The sequence below is a fragment of the Dasypus novemcinctus genome, chromosome 12 (assembly GCF_030445035.2).
Source record: "Dasypus novemcinctus isolate mDasNov1 chromosome 12, mDasNov1.1.hap2, whole genome shotgun sequence".
NCBI lineage: Eukaryota > Metazoa > Chordata > Mammalia > Cingulata > Dasypodidae > Dasypus > Dasypus novemcinctus.
Genome location: NC_080684.1, coordinates 46,160,397 through 46,183,490, shown reverse-complemented (window position 1 = coordinate 46,183,490; position 23,094 = coordinate 46,160,397). Strand labels below are relative to the sequence as shown.

The following is a 23,094-nucleotide window of genomic DNA, read 5'->3' as shown; positions in this document are numbered from 1 at the left end:
TCCACTCTGTGCTTTGTTTTGTGTCTCATTATGTTTTCCTCCTGGTGTCTCTTGTTACATCATCTTGTCATGTCAGTTCACCGCACCAGCTGGTCACATCGGCTCATGGTCTTGCTCTTCTTCTTTAGGAGGCACCCAAAACCAAACCCAGGACCTCCCATGTGGTAGTCATTTGAGCCACATCCACCTCCCAGTCCAAGACTTCTTACAGTCTGGTACTTGCCTCCCTCTCCAGGCTTCTTGACAACCAGAGACTTTAGACACAGGTAGTCAGAAAAAGCCTCTAAGGCATTTGAGCAGAAACCTGGATATTGGAAAGGATTTATTCAGGGAAGATCTGTGAGAAGGACATCCTGAGCAGAAGAGCCATAAATGTGAAGGTCCAGAAGGCCTTTTTGTATGTTTTCAAGGAACAAAAGGTGGCAATCATACTGAACTGCTTTCCCTTCCTTATATGAACTACCTCTCTCACTTCCTTGCCTCTACAAATACTCCTTCTGTCTAGAATGCTCAGCTCATGCCCCCTGCACCTGGCTAGTTTCTGTCATTTAGGATCCCGTCCAGGAAGGCTCTCCAGACTCTGCCCCTACATGTTCCCAACAGGCCTCACACTTATCATACCATATCATGTCTGTCTGTCTTACTCTGAATTCCTAGTGGAAAGGAGCTATCTAAACTTAAAATACCTAGCCCTTAACACACTTTGGACATCCAGATTGGTTGAATGGACCATATCAAGGATGCATGGTTAATGGCAGAATCAGGCCTGAAAAAACCTGTCTGCTCTAAAAATCCGTGTTTTTTTTTCTTTTTTTTTTTGTATTTTTTTTTTATACTGCTGTGCTGACAGATGTAGTTTGAGAAGAACGAAGTGCCACTTTTATCTACCACAAAGTTCATAGATGGTAGGTGATTCATCATATATTGGCCCAATTGCTTTGATGCCAGTAGTTCTGTGTAAGTGATAAGTTGGGCATAATGAGCTTAGCTTCGGACTGCCTGATAGCAAAACAGTTATTTGACGACTCAGTGAACCATATGTTGGCTCTGGGAAAGAGCAGGCGCAGGTAATGTATGTGGATGCCAAAAATTGGCTGTTGAAGTTGTCTCTTCTAGCTAGAAATAACCCAGCTTTTAGATTTGGTGATGAAAGTTCTTCAAAAGGAATCTTAGAAAGGAAAAGGTTAATAGGAAACCTAGAATGACAAAACATGGTCCAAGGGAAATAGACTTGAACTGGGAAGTCAGGAATGTCACCTATTGACTTTGAGACTGTGGGCAAAATCCTTAAATCACTTTTAAGCTTAGGTTCCCTGGTCGTGAATTTGGGAGCGTGTTACAACTAAATTATAAGTGTAATTAGGTGAAACCTTGGCTTTTTTCTTGCTATGGAAGCTGGGGCGGAAGGGCAAATCCCCTGAAGTGTAGCCCAAGGTATGTTTAGCTCTCAGCTCTTATTTATGTAATCACTGTGCCTTTCAGTAAATGGTTTTGGGTGGTTTTCTGGTGTGCTTTGAGTCTTTTCTTTGAAAGCCCTCCATGAATTCAATTCTTTTACACATGGCTTAAATATCTATACGAAATCTGATGTATTCCCCTGGGAGACCATTTTTGGGTTCCTGTTTTGTTTTTTCTTCAGTAATTATGCAATTCTGTCATTTATCCAGCAGATTCAAGGCAGGATATCCCTGCCGCAGGGTTTTCTGGGAGGTTTTATTTAAGCAGAAAGTCTATATATGTAAATCCTAAGAATATTCTCTAACTGTGGGACTGTGATTTATGAAATAATTTTAGTCTTGCCAAAATTTTTTATATTCCAATTTTATCAATGAGTCTGTATATTTTTGTTTGTGTGTGTGTGTTTTAATCTTTATGTTAACTTTTTTTTTTTTTAAAGATTTATTTCTCTCCCCTTCTCCCCCCACCCCGACCTGGGTTGTGTGTTCTCTGTGTCTATTTGCTGCGTCGTCTTCTTTGTCCGCTTCTGTTCTTGTCAGCGGCACGGGAATCTGTGTTTCTTTTTGATGCGTCATCTTCTTGTGTCAGCTCTTCGTGTGGGCGGCACCATTCTTAGGCAGGCTGAACTTTCTTTCGCGCTGGGCGGCTCTCCTTACGGGGCACACTTCTTCCGCGGTAGGCTCGCAGGAGACACCCCTGTGCGGCTCGGCACTCTTTGCACGCATCAGCACTGCGCATGGGCCAGCTCCACACGGGTTACGGAGGCCCGGGGTTTGAACCGCGGACCTCCCATGTGGTAGACGGACGCACTAACCACTGGGCCAAGTCCACTTCTCTAACTTTTTTTTAAGATTTACTTATTTTTTTTATTTCTCTCCCCTTTCCCTCCCCCCACCCCCCGCCCCACTTGTCTGTTCTGTGTCCATTTGCTGCGTGTTTTTCTTTTTGTCCTCTTCTGTTGTTGTCAGCAGCACGGGAATCTGTGTTTCTTTTTGTTGCGTCATCTTGCTGCGTCAGCTCTCCATGTGTGCGGTGCCATTCCTGGGCAGGCTGAACTTTCTTTTGCACTGGGTGGCTCTCCTTACGGGGCGCACTCTTTGTGTGTGGGCCTCCCCTACACAGGGGGCACCCCTGTGTGGCAGGGCAGTCCTTGTGCACATCAGCACTGCATGTGGGCCAGCTCCACACGGGTCAGGGAGGCCCAGGGTTTGAACCGTGTGGTAGACAGACACCCTAACCACTGGGCCAAGTCTGCTTCCCTGTGTTAGCTTTTAATTTATACCTAAACAACGATAAAAGCAATTCCATTCTAGGAACTTGAAATGGTAATATTTCTGGAATTCATTACAGTGAGGGGGCGATACAGTTCATTTTAATTCTTGGTTGTATGAGAACCTGAGTTAGGTATAATTGTCTCTTGAATTCTTCATTCATACTAGGTATCCACTAGAATTATCACATCTCTTGACGTAGTTAGTATGCTAAGTTTGAGATTGTCTACTTCTTAGGCGAAACAAAATCCTAGAAAAGAGAATTTTTTTTTGTCATTTTAGGGACGATTCGAAAATTATAGGCATCTGTGAGAAAGAGTTCTGAGATGTGTGTAACACTGGATCTTGTATAAACTCTGAAAACATAGTTTTTGTTTGTTCTTTTTAATACATGAATCATCTTTCTCAAAATTTATCTCCCACTAGTAATTTGACGGCTTCAGCGTTACACCAGTGTTCAGGGCCAGGATATATATTTTTTCTGCTTCCAAGAGCCAGTCTGACCATCAGGAAACATGGCCCCTAATGAGTAATGGTCTGAAAATGTTTTCTTGTCCTCCATAGGTGTACTTTTCATTTTCTTTTTTTAAGTGTCATAATTCTTTTTTTTTTAATCCCCGTTTGTTCATGGAATACGTGTTGTTATAGAACTGTAATATCACATCTTCAGAGTTTTCTCTGAAGATGCTAAAATAATTAACTTTGGATAAAATGTCTGCATTTTCCCCCCAAGTCACAAAATCAATTTTGTTTCTCAGTCTGTCATATGTTAAGTCACCAAAATAACAAATTTTATTGAAATATCTGGAAAAGTTTCTCTTGTCTTATGAGCTAGTATGTGTTCTGATTTGACAATAAAAACTGTGTCATTAATTTAAAAACAACAAACCCATATTTATCTCTCCTAAGTAGATCTAAGATTTTTTTCAGAAAATTTTGGAGACTATTACTTTAAATAAGTGGAAGCTTTTCCAATTACAAGCTGTTAACCTTGTTCATATTTTCATTCCTTCGTGTAAAATGGGATAAATACATATGCTAGGATTGCGGTAAGGATTAAATGAGTATGTGCTCAGTAAACATTAGTTCCACTTTTTCTGATTTCCCCTTTGTTTCCCTGGTGGATTGTCTTCATCGCTCTGATTTTTTTCTAGCCCGCAACTAAGTGATTTCCAAGCCTACGCTTAGATTCTCTTTAGGCCTGTGTGGTCCACTACTGTAACCACCAGCCACTTGTGGCCATTGAGCACTTTGAAAGGTGGCTAGTCCAAATTGAGGTGTATTATTGTAAAGTACCAGATTTCTAAAACTTCAAGTTTTTAAAAAAAATGTAAAGGTTCATATTGCTTACACGTTGAAATGATAATCCTTTTGCCATATTGGGTTAAATAAAATTTATACAATTTCACCAGGTATTTTTGTTTTGTTCTTTTGCTTTTTAATTTAATATGATTACTAATTAATGTTAAATTACATATGTGACCACCATTATATTTCTATTGGACAGTGTTGGTTTAGGCCCTGTAGAGGCATTGTATATAAAAAGGAAAATAGTCGAATAGACCAAGGAAATAAAGTAAGGTATAAATGCAGGACAAAGTCTTTAATTTCTAGAATGTTTGTTTAAAAACTCCTAAGTTTTGTATTATTCAAGGAAACTTTTTTTAATTGATGCAATGTTGGAATACATTTTCTGCAGCCTTCAAAGCCCATTGTAAACTTTTTTAGCAGTGTTATCAATTTGAGAAACTATAAGTAGGCTAATATCCTCATTGGTGGCAAGCATTCAACTTTTAAGGCTTTGAGAAATGTCAGAAATAGTGAAGTAATCTGAATAATTAAATTGGAAAACAGTTTCTATAAAATAATTAGAGGGAAGCGGACTTGGCCCAATGGATAGGGCGTCCACCTACCACATGGGAGGTCCACAGTTCAAACCCTGGGCCTCCTTGACCCATGTGGAGCTGGCCCACATGCAGTGCTGATGCGCACAAGGAGTGCCGTGCCACCCAGGGGTGTCCCCCGCATAGGGGAGCCCCACGCGCAAGGAGTGCACCCCGTAAGGAGAGCTGCCCAGCGCAAAACAGTGCAGCCTGCCCAAGAGTGGTGCCACACACATGGAGAGCTGACACAACAAGATGATGCAGCAGAAAAGAAACACAGATTTCCCATGCCACTGATAAGGATAGAAGCGGTCACAGAAGAACACACAGCAAATGGACATAGAGAGCAGACAACTGGGGGGGAAGGGGAGAGAAATAAAAAATCTTTTTAAAAAAATTAAATAAAATGATTAGACCATTTTTGTCATGATTCATAAAACAATCATGCAAAGGAGTTTTTTTAAAAGTTTTTGATCAGTAGCAGTATGGTTGCAATAAATATATAACTTCCCAGGGGGAGTGGGTGGGTTTATCTTAATATTTGAATATATGAAACAACATGACCAAAAGTAAATATGGTCCTTTACAAAAGGTGGTAGTAAATCTTATTGTCTAATGGGTGGGGTCAGGAAGAGAGAGCCTTAATTCCCATAGAAGAGGAAGAACAAGACCAGTTGTGCTTTAGTTGTTTTTTGTTCTCTCTCACAGATGCTTGTTGCCAATATTGATTTGGGTCCTACTATTTTGGATATCGCTGGCTATAACTTGAGTAAGACACAGATGGATGGGATGTCTTTATTGCCCATTTTGGTAAGTGTAAAGCCCTCAGTCTGGCCTGAGGCAAGACTTCTCAGTTGTGTAAATTGTAGGTCATATAAAGATTTAAAGATATTCAATTTTGTAAATCTATATAAAAAAAGATAATTAGTCCTAATATAGAAGTTCTTAGAAATCAAAAATTAATATTGCAGTAGAAAAGTAGGCAAAAGATGTGACTAATCAACTCAGAAAAATTAGAAGTGGCCACAGTAAATGCAAAATGATCACTTCAGTGGTGATCAAAGAAATTTTTAACTGCTGGAGAACTTTTATCAGCTGTAGTAATACAAAGATTTCAAAGGTTATTACCCAGTATTTGTAGAATACTGAGAAAATGGAAAATAGTCATACACTGTTTATATTAGTGTAATTGTTATAATCTACCTGGAGGTTAACATGACAAGACACATCGCTTCAGAATATGCACATCTAGCAATTCCATCTGAGAATTTATTCTAAAGAAATCATTCAAGAAATTTTTGAGTAATGTAGCAGTTTGATATAATTGATGAATTCCAGAAAGAAACATTGGATTATGTTTGTATCTGATCTGTATCTGGGCATGACTGACTTATGATTAGGGCATTGAGTCCCCACCCACCTAGGCATGGCGAAGAATAGAGTTGGGGTTTTTAATGTTGGAGTTTTGATTTTGGAGTTTGATGCTGAAGACTTAAACGGGAGCCCTGGGAAGTCAACACGCAGAGGAAAGAGGAGTCAGCCCCAGGAAGGAAGGAACCTTGAAGCCAGAGTAAAGCAAGCCCCGGGAATGCTGGAACCCAGGAAGCCTGAACCCTCACAGACCTCGGCAGTCATCTTGCTCCAAATAGACTTTGGTAGGGAAGTAACTTACGCTTTATGGCCTGGTATCTGTAAGCTCCTACCCCACATAATACCCTTTATGAAAATCAACCAGTTTCTGGTATTTTGCATCAGCACCCCTTTGGCTGACTAATACAAGTACCTACTATGTGTCTGACACTGCATAGAAAGCTCTCTCTATAAAAGTGAACTTGTATTAAATAGGAGTAAAATGCCGAGAAAATCATATCAAAATATAATAAAGAGGGTTACCTGTTTAGAATGCTCGGAGGGGAGGGTCTGATGCAGGACGGGCTCCTGGGGAATGCCTAAATGCTCATTCTGCCGGAGTGGGTGACACCATGGGGTAAAATCCCAAGTAGTGAGAGTGGGGGTGGACCCACATCCTGGGGAGGACTAATGCCACCAAATAGAGGGAACTGTATCCCTCGAGAGAAAGGGTGGCTCCCAGGGCATTGGGGCAGTTGAGCAAGTTAGGCCCTGAACACTATTCCATCTATTTCTGGAAGTGGCTCCTCAGGAAACGAAGGTTGGCTGTCACTGTGGGCACCAAGGTGGAAGGGAAAATGGACGTTAAATGTGTGGAACCAAAGTAAAAGGGGGGCAAGAGAGGAGTTTTTTGAGAGTACACAAGGATGGATATAAAACATGTAATATTACACCATAACATATAGGAGATGACAGACTGATAATGTAAACCATAATGTAAAACATAGGATAACTAAAAATGTAAAGAACTGTGTATCCTAAAGTATGCACCATAATGTAAGCACAGATATTACCTTGTTAGAAAGCTAATATCTCAGACTCTGTACATCACCTTAAGTAAATATGATGTGAAAAGGGTGTAAGAGTATCGCTGTGGAAGGAAAAAGGTTTTGTGGTGGATGTATGGGAGTGCTGTATATTATATATATGCATTGCTGTGGTCTAGGACTCCTGTGAAGAAATGCTGAATAATTGGGGGGGGGGGGGAAAGGATAGGATGTGGAATTTTTTCAAGTCAACATTCTTTATCTAAGTTCTTTATCTAACTTTATCCAAGTTCTTTATCCATCCTTTAAACCCATCGCTATATACCATTCCCTAGTAAGGGACCATGACATTATATTGGGCTTCAAATTTCGGGGAGTTCTGGACCACAGAGTGTTTCAACAATGGCAATGGAGGGATACTGGTATGGGATACCAATGACAGGTGATATATGGCTGACAGGGAGCTGTACAGAACATATGTCCAGGGGGCATGGTAATGATTGGATATACTCATAGTGGCAACAATTAAAAACCACAGCAGGGGGGGTACTGGGTTCCTGGCCAGTGGTGCTCTGCCGCGGTCCCTAGGGGAGCAGCGACAATCTCCCAGGTACAGCGGCGGGGACCTGGAGGGAGTGAGGGTTCAACAGTGAGCCCCTGATGCTAATGACTATGCTTGTGAGCTGATAAACCTAAAATAAGAACAAGGCCTAGAGCAACATTGTGCCTGGGAATTTCCTCCTGTCAGCCTTCATGTTACTCAAATGTGGCCAGTCTCGAAGCCAAACTCAGCATGTAAATGCAATGCCTTCCCTCCAGCGTGGGACATGACACCCAGGGACGAGCCTCCCTGGCAACGAGGGACCACTATCAAATACCAACTGATGATGCAACTGGAAAAGGACCTTATACGGAAGGTTCAATGCGGATCAGCAGAATATCCATGTCTACATAAAATAACATGACTTTAAAATGCTGTTTGACCTAAAGTAAGGGGGAAATGGAAAGGAGAAATGAGTTTATATGGCTACGAGTTTCTAAAAAAGAGTCTGGAGGCTGGCAGAAGGATTGCCCTCATGCACAACTGAGCAGAGTCAGAGAGACAGATAAAGCAGATACAACCCCCAGATATTGGTTCCTTTGAAGGCTAAAGAGACCCATGAGAGTTATGGCCATGGCCGATGGGGTTAACTACCAGGGCAGATGGCCCCTCTTTGGAAATGGTGTTTATGTGTGATGAATCTGGACTCAGATGGGATCTCCCTTCATAAGACTTTCATGCTAATGTGCTGGAGGTGCAGTTAACGTTGGGATTTAAGATATATTTAGGGGATTTGAATCTCTGGACTGACAATGTGATAGCCAGGTCCTGAGCCTCAACAGACTCCAGCACCTACAATCTGATTTATTGGACTTACCACACTCAGCTAAGATGGAGTTGAAGAAGGACAATCACCACACCATGGAGCCTAGAGTGATTACAACTGAAAATGGGAGGATTGCATCCAGCATCCATGTGGAATTTGAGCCTCCTCTTGACATAGAGGTGCAATGGACACAACCAATCCAATGTCCACATAGAAGAGGTGGTATTGGATTGAGAAAAGTGGACATGGTGGACGATGGGTATGGGGAAAGGCAGGAAGAGATGAGAGGTGGAGGTGTCTTTGGGACATGGAGCTGCCCTGGATGGTGCTTCAGAGGCAATCACCGGACATTGTAAATCCTCACAGGGCCCACTGGATGGAATGGAGGAGAGTATGGGCCATGATGTGGACCATTGACTATGAGGTGCAGAGGTGCCCAAAGATGTACTTACCAAATCCAATGGATGTGTCATGATGATGGGAACGAGTGTTGTTGGGGGGGGAGAGGGGGGGTGGGGGAGCGGGGTTGAATGGGACCTCACGTATATATTTTTGATGTAATATTATTACAAAGTCAATAAAAAAAAAAAAAGAAAGAAAAAAATAGGAGAAAACTGGAAATCTAAATACCCAGTAGGGGTTTGTTAAAGTTATGGCACTATTAAACCAGCAAAAGAACATACAGAGCTGTGTATGTTGACTTGGAAAGATGCCAACAACTTTTGATAGGGAGAAAAGGAGGTTACATAACAGCCTCTTTTCCCCATTAAATACTGTTTGTGGATATATTTAAACCATAAGGAAGCTTGAAAAGATCAATATTAAAATGTAAATGGTGGCTGTCTCTGGGTGATAAAAATTATAGGTGACTCTTACTCATTTATCTGGATCTATTACTATTTATTGTTAGGTAGTATCTGATTCATACAAGAGAATACCTCATTTATGGTATGAAACAAAAATACCCATGAACCCACCATCCAATTTAAAAACTCAAATATTACTGATACTGATGATTTGTGTATATGCACCAAAGTTACAGGAAGAACACATATTAGATACAGGTATTACTGAATTATTTTACAAAATGGTCATCCAATTTTACATTCTTATCACCAGTGTATAAGAATTTGCTTTAGTCTGTATGGAACTGTCAAGCAACTTAATTTTTGCCAATTCATGAAGAAATGGTATCTGTTCTTACTTTGCATTTCTTTGTTTATTAATGAGATGAATCCTTTTTTTTAACAGCTTAATTCATATACCATACAATTCACTGAAGTATGCAATTCAGTGGGTATTAGTATGTACAGAGTTGTGCAACCATCACCACAATCCAAATTTAGAACATTTTCATCATTAGAAAAAGATATCCCATAACCGTTAGCATTCCCTCCTCCCCAGCCCCTGTCAACCACTAATCTACTTTCTATTTCTCTAGATTTGTCTATTCTGGACATTTCATATAAATGGAATCATATAATATATGACCTCTTATAACTGGCTTCTTTCACTTAGCGTAATGTTTTCAAGATTCAGCCAAATCATAGTATTTATCTGTACTCCCTTCTTTTTTAGGGCTTAATAATATTCCATTTTTTGCATGTAGCACATTTTATTTGCCTTTTCATCAGTTGATGGACATTTGGGTCATTTTTACTTTTTGGCTCTTATAAATAGTGCTGCAGTGAACATTTTGTGTGGAACATTAGTTTTCAGATCTCTTGGGTGCATACTTAGGAATGGGATTGCTGGGTCATATGGTAACCCTACATTTAACTTTTTAAGGAACTACCAGGCTGTTTTCCAAATGGCTGTACCATTTTACATTTCCCACCAGCAGTATATGAGGGTTCCATTTTCTCCATATCCTCACCAGCACTTGTCTTTTTAAATTATGGCCAGCCTAGTGGGTATGAAGCAATATCTTACTTTGGTTTGGGGTTGCATTTCCTAATGACTAATGATGTTGAGCATCTTTCCATGTTCTTATTGGCCATTTGTTTATTTCTTGGGAGAAATGTCTATTGAGATCATTTGCCCATTTTTTAATTGGGTTGTTTATCAGTGAATCATATTTCATTTCTGCCATGTGTTTCTACCATTATGAAGTGCCTCTTTTTGTAGATTTTTCTTTTGGGTTGTCTTTTTCTTATTGGTTTGTAGGGATTATTTATGGACGCTTTTTAGTTTTTTATTGTTATAAATATATTCTTCCTGTTTGATTTGTCTTTTCCTTATATTAAAATCTCTTGAGAACAAAGGTATTGAATGTATAATCATTTATAAAATACTTCTAGGGAAACGGACTTTGACCCAGTGGTTAGGGCGTCCGTCTACCATATGGGAAGTCCACGGTTCAAACCCTGGGCCTCCTTGACCCGTGTGGAGCTGGCCATGTGCAGCGCTGATGCGCACAAGGAGTGCTGCGCCACGCAAGGGTGTCCCCCGCGTGGGGGAGCCCCACGCGCAAGGAGTGCGCCCGTGAGGAGAGCCGCCCAGCGTGAAAAGAAAGAGCAGCCTGCCCAGGAATGGCGCCGCCCACACTTCCCGTGCCGCTGACGACAACAGAAGCGGGTGCCGCTGACGACAACAGAAGCGGGTGCCGCTGACGACAACAGAAGCGGACAAAGGAACAAGACGCAGCGAACAGACACCAAGAACAGACAACCAGGGGAGGGGGGGAAATTAAATAAAATAAATAAATCTTTAAAAAAAAAAAAAAAAAAAAGAATTGCATTGACTCTATAGATCAGTTAGGGGACCATTTACATATTTTTCTTCATCAAAGTCTGATGTTGTATACCTTATTTTCGATTAGGAAAAAAAGAACATCTTCTGGGGAGAAATAATTATGCCGTGTATAGTTAACTGCTCTGCATAGTTCTGTAAATGTCATTTAAGATTCAGCTTTTTAAGCAAAAATAAAATTGAAAATTTCTTGAGTTACTGTATTAGCCAAAGGGGTGCTGATGCAAAATACCAGAATTTGGTTGGTTTTTATAAAGGGTATTTATTTGGGGTAGGAGCTTACAGATACCAGGACATAAAGCATAAGTTACTTCCCTCACCAAAGTCTATTTGGAGCAAGATGGCTACCTACGTCTGTTAGGGTTCAGGCTTCCTGGGTTCCAGCATTCCTGGGGCTTGCTTTACTCTGGCTTCAAGGTTCCTTCCTTCCTGGGGCTGGCTCCTCTTTTCTCTGCATGCTGACTTCCAGTTTAAGTCTTCAGCATCAAACTCCAAAATCAAAACTCCAACATTAAAAGGCCTCAACTCTGTTCTTCATCATGCCTTTTATCTGTGAGTCCCCACCCACCATGCCCTAATCAGAAGTCAATCATGCTCAGGTACAGATCACATTACAAGCATAATCTAGTATTTCTTTTTGGAATTCATCATTTATATCAAACTGCTAGTTACATTAGCCATAGTGCTCAGTAACCATTGAATTGAACAGTGTGGATACAGAACATTTCAGTTAGAAAGTTCTCATGGAGAGTGCTGTTATAGTCTGGGGGTTGGCACACCACAGCCTATGGGTCTAATGTAGCCCACCTGTTTTTGTAAATAAAATTTTAATTGAACATACCCACACTTTCATTTATGTGTTCTCTGTGGCTGCTTTCCCACCACAACAGCAGAGTTGGGTAGTTGTGATAGAGACTGTATAGATACAAAACCTAAAATAATTTGCCTGACCCTTCATAGAAAACATTTAATGACACTTGTAGACCATTATTCTCAAACTTGGTTGCTTATTAAAATCACCTGGGAAACAAATACTACTACTCAGAGGTCCCACTGGCAGGCATTCTGATTGAATCACCAAGGAACATGACCTGGCTCTTGGGATTTTTTAAAGCTTCCCTGGTGATTCCATTTTGCAGCAAAGTTTGAAAACCACTGATCTGGACTCTGTTATAGAGTCTTTTCTCCTCTGTACACGTTGACAAGTGTGGAAGGTTTGAGATCCAGTCACATCTTATATAAAGCTCTTCCCTGAACTCCCAGCTTCCATGGCTCAGGGTTGGTGGTTTGAGTACTTAGGGAGGAGGTAGGCAGTTTCTGAAGCCTCCTGTGACTCATAACTTTGGAAACCTTGAGCTGCACAGACTTGTTCAGGTTTCATCCTCGGACACTGAGTTAGGAAATATGTTTTTGTCTCAGACTACCCCTCTCTGGGCAGCTGTGATATTCAAGGCCTTCCACAAGGCTGTTGCCCATTCCCCCATTGCAATCACCCAGGTTCAGTGTTTTAGTTTGAGCAATGGTTCTCACTTGCTACACGAACAAACCTTGGTTGTGTTACATCCTTGCTCAAAAATTTCCCATGATAGGAAGCCTATCATCTGCTCTCTTTTTAGAGCAAATGTGCAGACTGGTGGTCAGGGCGTTTTCCTGAGCATTTTCTTAGGAGAAATGGCTATTTGCTTGTCTCTCCACCCTGACTTTCTACTGCTACTTGTCTGAAACCTTGTTTCTGGAACCCACACTACCAAATCTTCTGTGCTTCCATCCTATCCACATATTGTTCTTTGATCCCAAACTGTACCTTACTCCTAGATTCTTCCTCTCTTCACCAGTTTGTGTGCTGGTCTTAAACTTTCCCATTTGCTTCTTTCCTTCCATTCCAGCATTGTCCTGTGAAGATTAAATGAGTTAATAATACATATTATCTCTTCATTCTGAACTTCAGGAAGTACTTTGAGCCTTTGATAGTCCTCAGCACAATCTGCTAAGGGCTGATTGTTTAATACTAGCTTATTTCTTGTCTTTGTGTCTTTTAGGTTATAAAGTTCTTGGGTATGAGTTTAAGGTGATTCTTACATAGAGCATATAGACAGTATTGTTTGTTCTGACCTGGACTTTCAGCAGCTTGGTGTGTGACTTTGATTCTTGCTTAGCTACTTTGTTGGTTCCCATTCCTGGCCTGATTCATAGCAGTATTCTTAGGCAATTAACAATTAAATGTACAAAGCATTTGACCATCATTTGTAAGGGCTCTGTAGTATCAAACATGATACTCAGTAGCTTTCATATGCTCAGTTTTAGTCATTCTCCTTAGTTAATGACCGAATAGTTCAATTAGTTTTCTTTTTTTAGATTTTTAAAAAAAATTTATTGAAGTATATCATTCATACATGAACATACATAAACAATAAATAGGGGGGTGGGGGGATATATGGGGACCTCATATTTTTTTAATGTAACGTTAAAAAAAAAGACAAAAAAAAACAATAAGTATATTGTAAAAGTTGTGAACTTACAAAACAAACGTATAACATCATACAGAAGTCCCATATATCGGCCCAGCACCAACACCTTGCATTGTTGTGAAACATTTATTACAAATTATGAAAGAATATCAGCAAAATCTTACAACTAACTATAGTCCATATTTGGTGTATTTTCTCCCAACTCACCCTATTATTACTTACTTAAACATATTTTATTACAGAAGTTGTGAGCTTTCAAAACAATCATACACATGTGTAGAATTCCCATACATCACCCCTTCACCAACACACCACATCATGGTGGAACTATTTGTTACAAATTATGAGATAATATTATCACACTATTACCACCAACCATGGTCCATAGCAAAAATTTGGCACACTTTTTCCATACTCCCCCATTATCAACACAGTACATCTTTGGCATAGATGCAAGTTCAATTAGTTTTGACTCTGTAGTCCTCTTTAGCAGTAAAGTTAATGGCCTTGTGGTCCTTACACAATCTATATTGCTAACAGAAACCATCTTTTCTTTTCTTTTTTTCAGAGAGGTGCCAGTAATCTGACCTGGCGATCAGATGTTCTGGTGGAGTATCAAGGAGAAGGCCGAAATGTTGCTGACCCAACATGTCCTTCCATGGGTCCCGGAGTTTCTGTGAGTAATAGCTTGAGTTGGCTCAGACAGCATTCTCACTACTACATGTCTTGACCAACTCCTTATTGTGCTACCTTGTGAAAACCTTAACCTGAGCCCTGCTTCTCTATGACTTGACTTTGTCACTTGATTGTGGATGGTTGGTTGGTAGATGGACTAAAGGTAAATCCAGTAATCCTGAACTGCGCCAACCTGTTGTCAGAATATACACTTGGAATTCTTCTATTTGTTGTAACAAATGTATTTATCTAGCCATATTCTCCCCTTATTAGTCTTCCTTCCCTCTTCCTCCCAATATCTGTACAATTTTGCTTAGGGATGTTCTCAGTGGCATCCAATAGAGATGGACCCCGTGACCGTGCTGTCTGACAGCTTGCAGTGGGAGCACCCAGGCTAGTTGTGGAGGTGGTAACAGCCATGTTGGCCTCACTTTGGAGAATGGGAAATAGGCTTTTATTGGAGTTGACTCTCTAAAGTGTTACAATTTAGTAAAGAGCCAACCAAAAGTAAAATAACAGGTCCTGTGGAAAACAGGAAGCTGGAGTCCTAAGTCATATTTGGCGATAAGAATACTCTTAACTTTCCTACACATGATTCCATAAAGCTAATAATCCATTTTCTGCAATATTTTAGGAAGAAGTAATTCATTTCAATACTAATTTCTTCTCCTTACCAGACCATACATTTTAAAGGTGATTGTCACAAATACTTCTTATCAGAGGATTAGCAGATGAGGGCTGCAGCAGGTTACAAATGGAACAACCACATGTTCCTTAATCAAGTTAGCCATCAGTAAGGAGCAAAGCCTCAGATCTATTTTTAGTTTACTGCTCTCAGTGGACATTTTCCTAATTTCTGTCAAATTTCATGTTGGCTTTAGCCAACTTGGTTGCCCCCGTAGATATTTGTTACTATGGAAGAACTGTATTCATTTAACTTATTAAATATCCCTACAGCAATGTTACCCAGACTGTGTATGCGAAGATTCTTATAATAACACATATGCTTGTGTGAGGACGATGTCAGCACTGTGGAATTTACAGTACTGTGAGTTTGATGACCAGGAGGTAAGAGGAACTTCTGCCTGCTACTTCCCCACCCCTGTTGTGTATAGCCTGTGCTTTTGTTCAAGCGCAATTCCAAGGATGTTCCCCAGGGAAGACCTTGTGTTTCTTTATCTGTACATCATTGTAGGTTTCCTGTCAGTTAAGAAAAACAGAATTCCATGAGGCTACACCTTTCACTTCTCTATGATCTTTCTGGGTAGGATTTTCACCACTACACTACCACCCAAACGTACACACTTTAAGTGCACAGTTCACTTTTTAGTCTGACACATGCCTGGTCTCTCAGTTCAACTTATAGCTTGGGGTGAAATTTAAGACACCTTAACTTGTACAGAGGTGAAACCAGTTGAGGCATTGTCTGGAGTGCTTACCAGCAACCATCTTGTTCAGAGACCTCTGTCCCACCACAGCCTAGACCACTGCCGCTTAAATAGATTAGCAGTAGGAGCCAAAGGCAGAACCAGAAGCTCCATCTTGGAAGAAGGTGGCCTTTAGCCCACACCAATCAATGTGTATTATCTGAAGGATCACTTGGACTCTAGTCCCTTGTGATTTCATTTTGTTTTTTGATGTATGCTCTTCTGCCCCATCTGGCACCCAAATCTTACCAGATGGGAAGTAGACTTTCTTCTGTTTCTCAGAAATTGACACCACCATTCATTTCATTTGCAATTTATAAGTACTTTGGATTAGATGGGCAAGCTTCCCTCAGTCTGTGTTAAGTCCCTTTCTCTTAGTGGGTAGAAACCATCTCACATGCAATTCCTATTAACTCCATCCACATAGTGTCTATCAGTTTGCTCAGTGATTTCTGAGGGCAGTTATATGAAGCCAGTACGGGCTCCTCTTCCTAGCCTATCGACTGACTCTACTTCTTTGTAGAACAACATACAAGTTTGGGGGAAAAAAACTGGCATTAGGCATGCCTAGATATAGTAATTAGTACTGTATCTTGAAACAATTGGATTTATACATTTAAAACTGCTTTTTAAAATAGGAAAACTTAACATTTGTATAACACAGGCTAGAGTACCTTCATATGCTAACTCTTTTTTTAGTAACTTTTTTGCTAAGTATTTCAGTGACTTTGCCATTTGAGGGTCCTGTTTTCTCTTCTCTGCTTCTATTACAGAGGGTAATAAATTTCCTCCCCTGGGTCGCTTCCTGACCCTGCCTTAAGGCACAGGGTATGCTAGAGATCCCTTTCCAACATGTGGGCAATAGACCTGAAGCAATTTAATCCCGGAACAGATGCGCCATTGTCTCAAGTATGCAGTTTGGTTTTCGAGGATCTTGAGACCAGATGATATTCTCCTGGGCCTTGGTTTTTTTTTTTAATCAACTCTCTTCCCTTCCTTTTTAGAAATAATTCCCATTAGGCCTAGTTCTTCAAGTATAACCCATGCTCTATTCTTTCCTTTATCTTTTCATATCCTGTAGGTATTCGTAGAAGTATATAATCTGACTGCAGACCCAGACCAAATCACTAACATTGCTAAAAGTACAGACCCAGAACTTTTAGGAAAGATGAACTACCGGTTAATGATGTTGCAGTCCTGTTCTGGACCAGCCTGTCGCACTCCAGGGGTTTTTGAACCTGGGTAAGTTTCCTTTTCTTCAATCACTTTGCCAAGTTCTTTAGCTGTCATGCTGTTCCAGAAGACAAAGGGAATCCAGTGGGTCCTTTTTACTTTGAACAAGCTGTATTTATTGTTCTTCCACTTAGAGTGGGAACACTGTGTCTTGGAGCATCAGTCTTTTGTGCTGGGCAAATAAGCTGTTTGACTCTTTTGTTCTCCACTGCCATTCAGTGCTTCAGCTGGAGGCACAGCCCTGCTCCCCACATGGGCTCTTCCTCTTTTCCCTCCTATGAGTCCTGTCATAGTACTACTTTATTGCACTGTGACACCTGAGGCTTCTTTAAAGTAAGTTTCGATGGGAACCTCTTATTTTTTTAATGTAACGTTCTATTTGCTCTATTAACTTTAATTTTTTTAAAAGTGTTAATAAAAATAAATAACTATAAATAAATATAAAAAACCCAGAGGTACACTGTTCCCTAGGGCTTCCCAGAGCATATCCCTTCATTTCAATTCTCAGACACCCCAATCATAAAAACTTGAATGCTTGCTGGTAAATTTAATGTGTTAAATATATTCAATGAAGTAGAAATTATAAATATTGAAGTATTTAAGCCCACTGCAGTATAATATAAAAGATGTTTAACTGTCATCTGCTAAGTCAGATCTGTCCCTCCCTCCTATTCCCCTTAAACAGTCTCCTTTCAGCAGTAACACAGTGTATTTGAGCATACCATGTATTGAGCTGCTTAAAATTATGAAGTTAGAAAGTTAAAAGTCAGACTTTCAGTGGAAAAGGTGTATTTCGATTCCACACTCTGGTTGTAGGAGAGAGAAACTGATGGGAAGTTGTAACTGAATTATTTAACCATCTTCATGTTAGATGATATCTTCTTTCCAAATTAAAAAGTAATATATGGGATTGAGTAGAGAAATTAGATTTTAGACTACTTATTAAGAAATGTAATTTTTTTTAACTTTTATATAGTGTGTATAGAGCCAAAAAGACTTAGATGCCAGAAAATTAAAACTAGGTAACAATATGAAAAGACAATATTTATCATTATTTTTAAAATATCACTTTACATAATTTTTTATATAGATAACCATGTTAATGTAATAAGATTGGTCAAGCATTCTGACTGCCCAGATTGGATCTTTCCTCCAAGTTAGTGAAATGATCGAAGGTCAGTCTCTAGATAAAAGTATAAGACTTCTAGCTGATCCATGTTCATAGCACAGTTTTCAGTAGCTACTTTGCTTAAAGTGTTTTATCAAGCCAAATAAAGTTAGATGTTTATGGCAGTTAATATTTTCTTACCATATAGTATCTGGCTGACTTGTAGAATTTCAAGCCAACATCTATATTTATTAATCAGGGTTCTCTAGGGAAACAGAATCAACAGGAGATATCTGTCAATAGTATGAGATTTTATGAGTGTCTCGCACGTGACGTGGGGATGCACAAGTCCAGGTTCTGCAGGCAGGCTGCAAACCAGGGCTCTGTTGAAAGGCCAGTGAAGGTCCTTGATGCGTTTCCAGGAGGCACTGGCTCTCCAAAGACAAGCTGGGAAATTCTCTCTGAATGCTGAAATCACTTCCCCTTTTAAGGCATTCAAGTGATTGGATAAAGTATCATTCATTGCTGATTGCAATCACCCTGACTGATATAGATGTAATCAGCGGTCTATGCAGTAAACTCACTGGTGACTAAAGTTCGTATATGTCCTTGTATTACAATTAGCCCAGTGCTTGCTTGACCAGACACCTGGGCACAATTACCTGGCCAAGTTGACACATTAGCCTACCATCACAGACACTTTGGACTACCATGTATGGCCAAACAGTTCCTAACTTCATTGCTAGAACACAGACCTGCCATGGCTGGTATCCACTTGGCCAACACAGTGCAGATGCAGCAACTGCCTTGTTTCTTAGTGTCTGGCCCTAAGTAGTAGAAGGACTCAATCATAAAATTTTCATACAGGCCTGAGAGCTCAAGCATCTCCCTGTTAGGAACTGATACAACAAGGTCTCCTAATTGCTAAGTCAAGTTTTTATTTCATTTTCTTGACTTTAACTAATTGTCTTGCCCTCATTCTAGAATTTTATAGTTATGGTTCTGGATGTTGGCTTTGCTGATATTTGCTGAAATTTTCTCCTTCAGCGTGGCTTACTCTTTCCTATGAAACATTTGGTCCTGTTAAATCCTCTGAAAACAGGAGTCAGTAATCTACAGCTCCTAGGCCAAATCTGGCCACCATCCGATTTTCTAAATAAAGTTTTATTAGAACACAGCCACATAGATTTGTTTACATAATGCCTATGGCTACTTTCACACCTGAATGACAGAGTTGAGTAGTTATTTATGTCAGAGACTCTCTGGCCCACAAAGCTTTAACAGAAAACATTTGCCGACCTCTGCTCTAAAATAATTCTGAATGTATGTCCTACAAGAAAGCAGTTCGGAGTGAAATACAGTGTTTTTACCTATATGCCTAAAATCCCCTTCTGGCCAGTTTGTGTTCTGTACATCTGCTGATTCACAACTCCGATAGCTAGCATTCAACATTTACCCTTAACTTTCCTCTTGGGGGTGAAATTGTTTATGTGCCAAGCATTTTCCAGGAATTACTTTACAATTTTATTGGTGCCCAGAGAGGTAACTATAACTTATCTAATTCATAATGAGCCAAATACAAACCTATGTCAGAGGTCCATGCCTGTGCTCTTACCAGCCAGTCTGTGTGTCTATGTGTAAAAGAAGAAAGGGCTTTGGAACTCTCAGTAGGCTTTGAGTGAGGACCAGATTCTTCCATCTGGCCACTTCATGCTTTTAGGTCCTCACTGCCCCTCTCCTCCCCAAAATAGCCAGCTAAAATTTTGCCTCCATCTAAAATCTTTCAAGATTTAATCTTCTGTTTATTTTTTCTTCTCCACTCAGCTTATATTATTTTGAACTTGCTGACTTGTAGTGTAAATGCACATGCACTTAATACTCACGTTTTTTGCAAACTTTCCCACAGATTCACTTATAGTTTATTTCTTTTTATATTCCTTCCTGCCATCCTTTCCACTTAATAATATTCAGAATAAAGTACTCAGTGGCTAACTAGAATTAATGTGATATCCTTTTTCTCCTCCCCCTCCAGATACAGATTTGACCCCCGTCTCATGTTCAGCAATCATGGCAATGTCAGGACTCGAAGGTTTTCAACCTTTCCAGTCTCTACAGATGGATCCCTGCACACCTCTTTCTGATGAAGTGATTGTAGTAGGTGTTTGTAGCTGGTTTTCAAGATCATACCTGGAAGAGTTTTATTTTAATGAAAAAGCAACCTAATCAGCTGACTTCCTCTTACAGAGTGTTAAACTGTGAACTTTCTCTAGGTGTCAGGAATGGCTGTCCTGGACACTTTGTTCAGCTGATAAGGAACTCCTGAGGTCTTTGTTTTCTGTCCTGGGGCCACAGTTCTTGATTGTACCCTTTGTGGTCAAAGTCTGAATTTGTAACTTCCTTCAGACAAATGGCAATACTTAGGGGTAAAAAAACCTGTTTGGTTATATAGCTTGACTTAAAAGCAAAGAACCTGCATAGCATTTCAGATTGAGCACTTCACTATGAAATTACTAACACAATATGGCTTGAAAACTATCACAGCTGAATCATCTGATTAAGAACAAGTACCATCATTTTTAGATTAATGAAAATACATTGTTTATAATATCCATTACAATGTGATAAATCACAGATTCAAAACATTTCATCCAAGCTCTGTTCATTTTTTTGAATTCTGGGCTGGTGCTACTCTGAAAATAGAGTAAAGACTACTTCCATGTAGCTCTTTGTGGTGATTCCATCTACTTGCGGGTGGCTGCTAACCACAGGGAGTGCCTGTTAACCCCAGGAGTATTGAGGGGATATCTCTTCCCTTGAGATTTGAATAATAAAAATGGTTTAGGAACATCAGTAGGGAGAAATACTGCCAGGGTTTGGGGAAGGTTGTTTTCCACAAGCCTTCTGCACTTAGGGCCCCTAGGGTTGCAGGTCGAAGGGTTGTACTCTGGATGGAGTCAATGCCTGCCAGCAGGGAACCTGGCAGCTGGGTTTCAACCCCATGCATGAACTTTTCTTCATTCTTTCCATATTTTGCTGTCATTCTATTCGTTATAAGATGTAAAATTTCTTGTTGACGCAAATTACCACCGACTTTACTCCATCTTCTCTCCTTTTCACATAAATTCTTCCTGAGGCTTTGGAGTCTTATATAATTTGGGCCCCATTCAGTATTCCTTGTCGAAATCAGATCTTTTTAAGTTTCCCCACTGTTTAAGAATACCTATGGAAGCTTTTGTTTCTTGACTCAAAGACTAATCCCATTATACTGTTTTCTTCACCAGAAGGCTAATTGGTAGTGAGGTAGCAGAAGAGGAAGAGCTGTGGTTTATAAACCTGTTCAACTCAGGCAGTAAGTGATTTTAGCTTTATTTCAGGTCTGTGGTGAGCTTTAAGCATTTTATTTGTAAGGAATGGTCAAAAATAACTTCCACCAGAATTCCCAGATAGCCATGTTGGGTTAATAGCCATTGGGTCTATTCCTTTACCTCATGCGATCACAGCAACTGCAGTGATGTCTAAAGGTGAAATAGGCAAGCTAAATGTACACCTCTGCTATGAATGTTTTAGGGAAAGAAATTCTAAAACTTCTGTACCAGCCAAGTACAGTGTTGAATGTGGCTATCGACTTTATTCTCCACTTTGATTCTTAACACTGTCAGCCAACTTCCCTATTAATGAAAGTTGACTATAGTTATTCTCAAATAAAAAGAAATCAACTCTTATGAGTTCTTGGACTGTCATGTCATATTATTCAATATTATGATGCTGGTTCCTAAAAGCAAGTGAAGTCATAAGAGTGAAACAAGTCTGCCACACTGCTGTTACATTTAGCTGGCTTTTTGGGGGTGGTGGGGATATGGTATGGCACTCCTTGTGTGCTTCTATTTTTGGTTCATTTCCTACATAACCTTTGAATAGCCTCTGAGTTTTACTTTTGAACTGGCTTCAGGATCTTTCACAAAGAGACTTCAGGTATTAGCCAACAGACTACAAACTTCACAGAACTTTTCAGAATGTATAGGTACAAGTAACCATTGCAAGAAGCTTGCCTTGCTTCCCTCATAATTGTACTGAGTTGGATTTTTATTATTTTCCTGTTTAAGAAGGCCACGTATATGTCTGTTGGTGCCCTTCAGAGTAGAGAATCACTAGAAATGAGCAGAAGCCTTAGGAATGAATACCCATTTTGCCTTATAACTTTCTTATTAAAAAGCACTCCCTCAAATACAATTACAAGGTAGGGAGCACCCTTTTGAGCATCTCTGAATTTGGCAATGATGTTACAAATACATTTTAATTGACAACAATAGGGTTTTTGTACAAAATAATGACAGCCATGAAAGCTATATCTTACTCTGTTTAAAAAAAAGTTCTTAAATTTATCTTTGTCTAAATTGAGGATTGGTGCTTTTTGATGAAAGGAAGAAAGTCCCAGAATTCATTTTAAGAGAACATGAAGGATATTTCAGCTGATCCATCAGTGGACTCAGAAAGATATATTTAAGTTCTTTAGTTTTACAACCACGTAAGGTCCCACTGAACTTTGTAAACTACTACAAATGTTTGTATCATTTGTTCCCAGAAGTTATTCTTCCCTGGCTCTGTGTCATCTCAGTCATTTGACTTAGAAAGTGCCCTTCAAAGGACCCTGTTCATTGCTGCACTTTTGAATGAATTAAAATTTATTTGTGTCTAGTGGGATTGTGTCCTTTGTTTCAGTCCCCAAGTAGTAATTTTGATAAGATGCTCTTTTCTTCATGCTATTCGGTGTTTTAAGCACTCAGTACTGGGGATGGGCCATTACCTCATTGGATTGGGTAGTCTTTGCCTGGATAGCTCTTGCTTATGGTTCCTGCTGACTGATAACCCCTAAATGAATATAGAAAATCTTTCTGATAAATCTTTATTCAGTTACAGCTTTTAAGAAAATCTTATCTTGGCTGGATTTAAAAATAGACTAAGCTCACCTTAGAAGGTGCTTTGCCTTTGAGGTCTATTCATGTGATCCATTGCCCTAAATGAAGAATGAATTTCTTATTGGGGTTAGCAAATCTTTT

General features: G+C 39.8%; 2 protein-coding genes across 3 annotated transcripts in view; one reads left to right on the top strand and one right to left on the bottom strand.

Moving 5' to 3' along the window:
* The window catches only part of GNS (glucosamine (N-acetyl)-6-sulfatase), a 60,186-nt gene extending 37,454 nt beyond the window's left edge, over positions 1–22,732 (top strand). For both annotated transcript variants that reach the window (XM_058308367.1, XM_058308368.2), the window contains 5 exons: positions 5,321–5,422; positions 14,163–14,270; positions 15,227–15,337; positions 16,778–16,938; positions 20,070–22,732. In XM_058308367.1, coding sequence (XP_058164350.1) covers positions 5,321–5,422; positions 14,163–14,270; positions 15,227–15,337; positions 16,778–16,938; positions 20,070–20,178 — 591 coding nt within the window. In that variant the 3' untranslated portion in view covers positions 20,179–22,732. The remainder of the gene's footprint in view (positions 1–5,320; positions 5,423–14,162; positions 14,271–15,226; positions 15,338–16,777; positions 16,939–20,069) is intronic.
* The window catches only part of RASSF3 (Ras association domain family member 3), a 98,815-nt gene continuing 88,542 nt past the window's right edge, over positions 12,822–23,094 (bottom strand). The window contains exon 5 of the mRNA XM_071218926.1: positions 12,822–13,019. Within this exon, the coding sequence (XP_071075027.1) occupies positions 12,837–13,019 (183 nt within the window). The 3' untranslated portion in view covers positions 12,822–12,836. The remainder of the gene's footprint in view (positions 13,020–23,094) is intronic.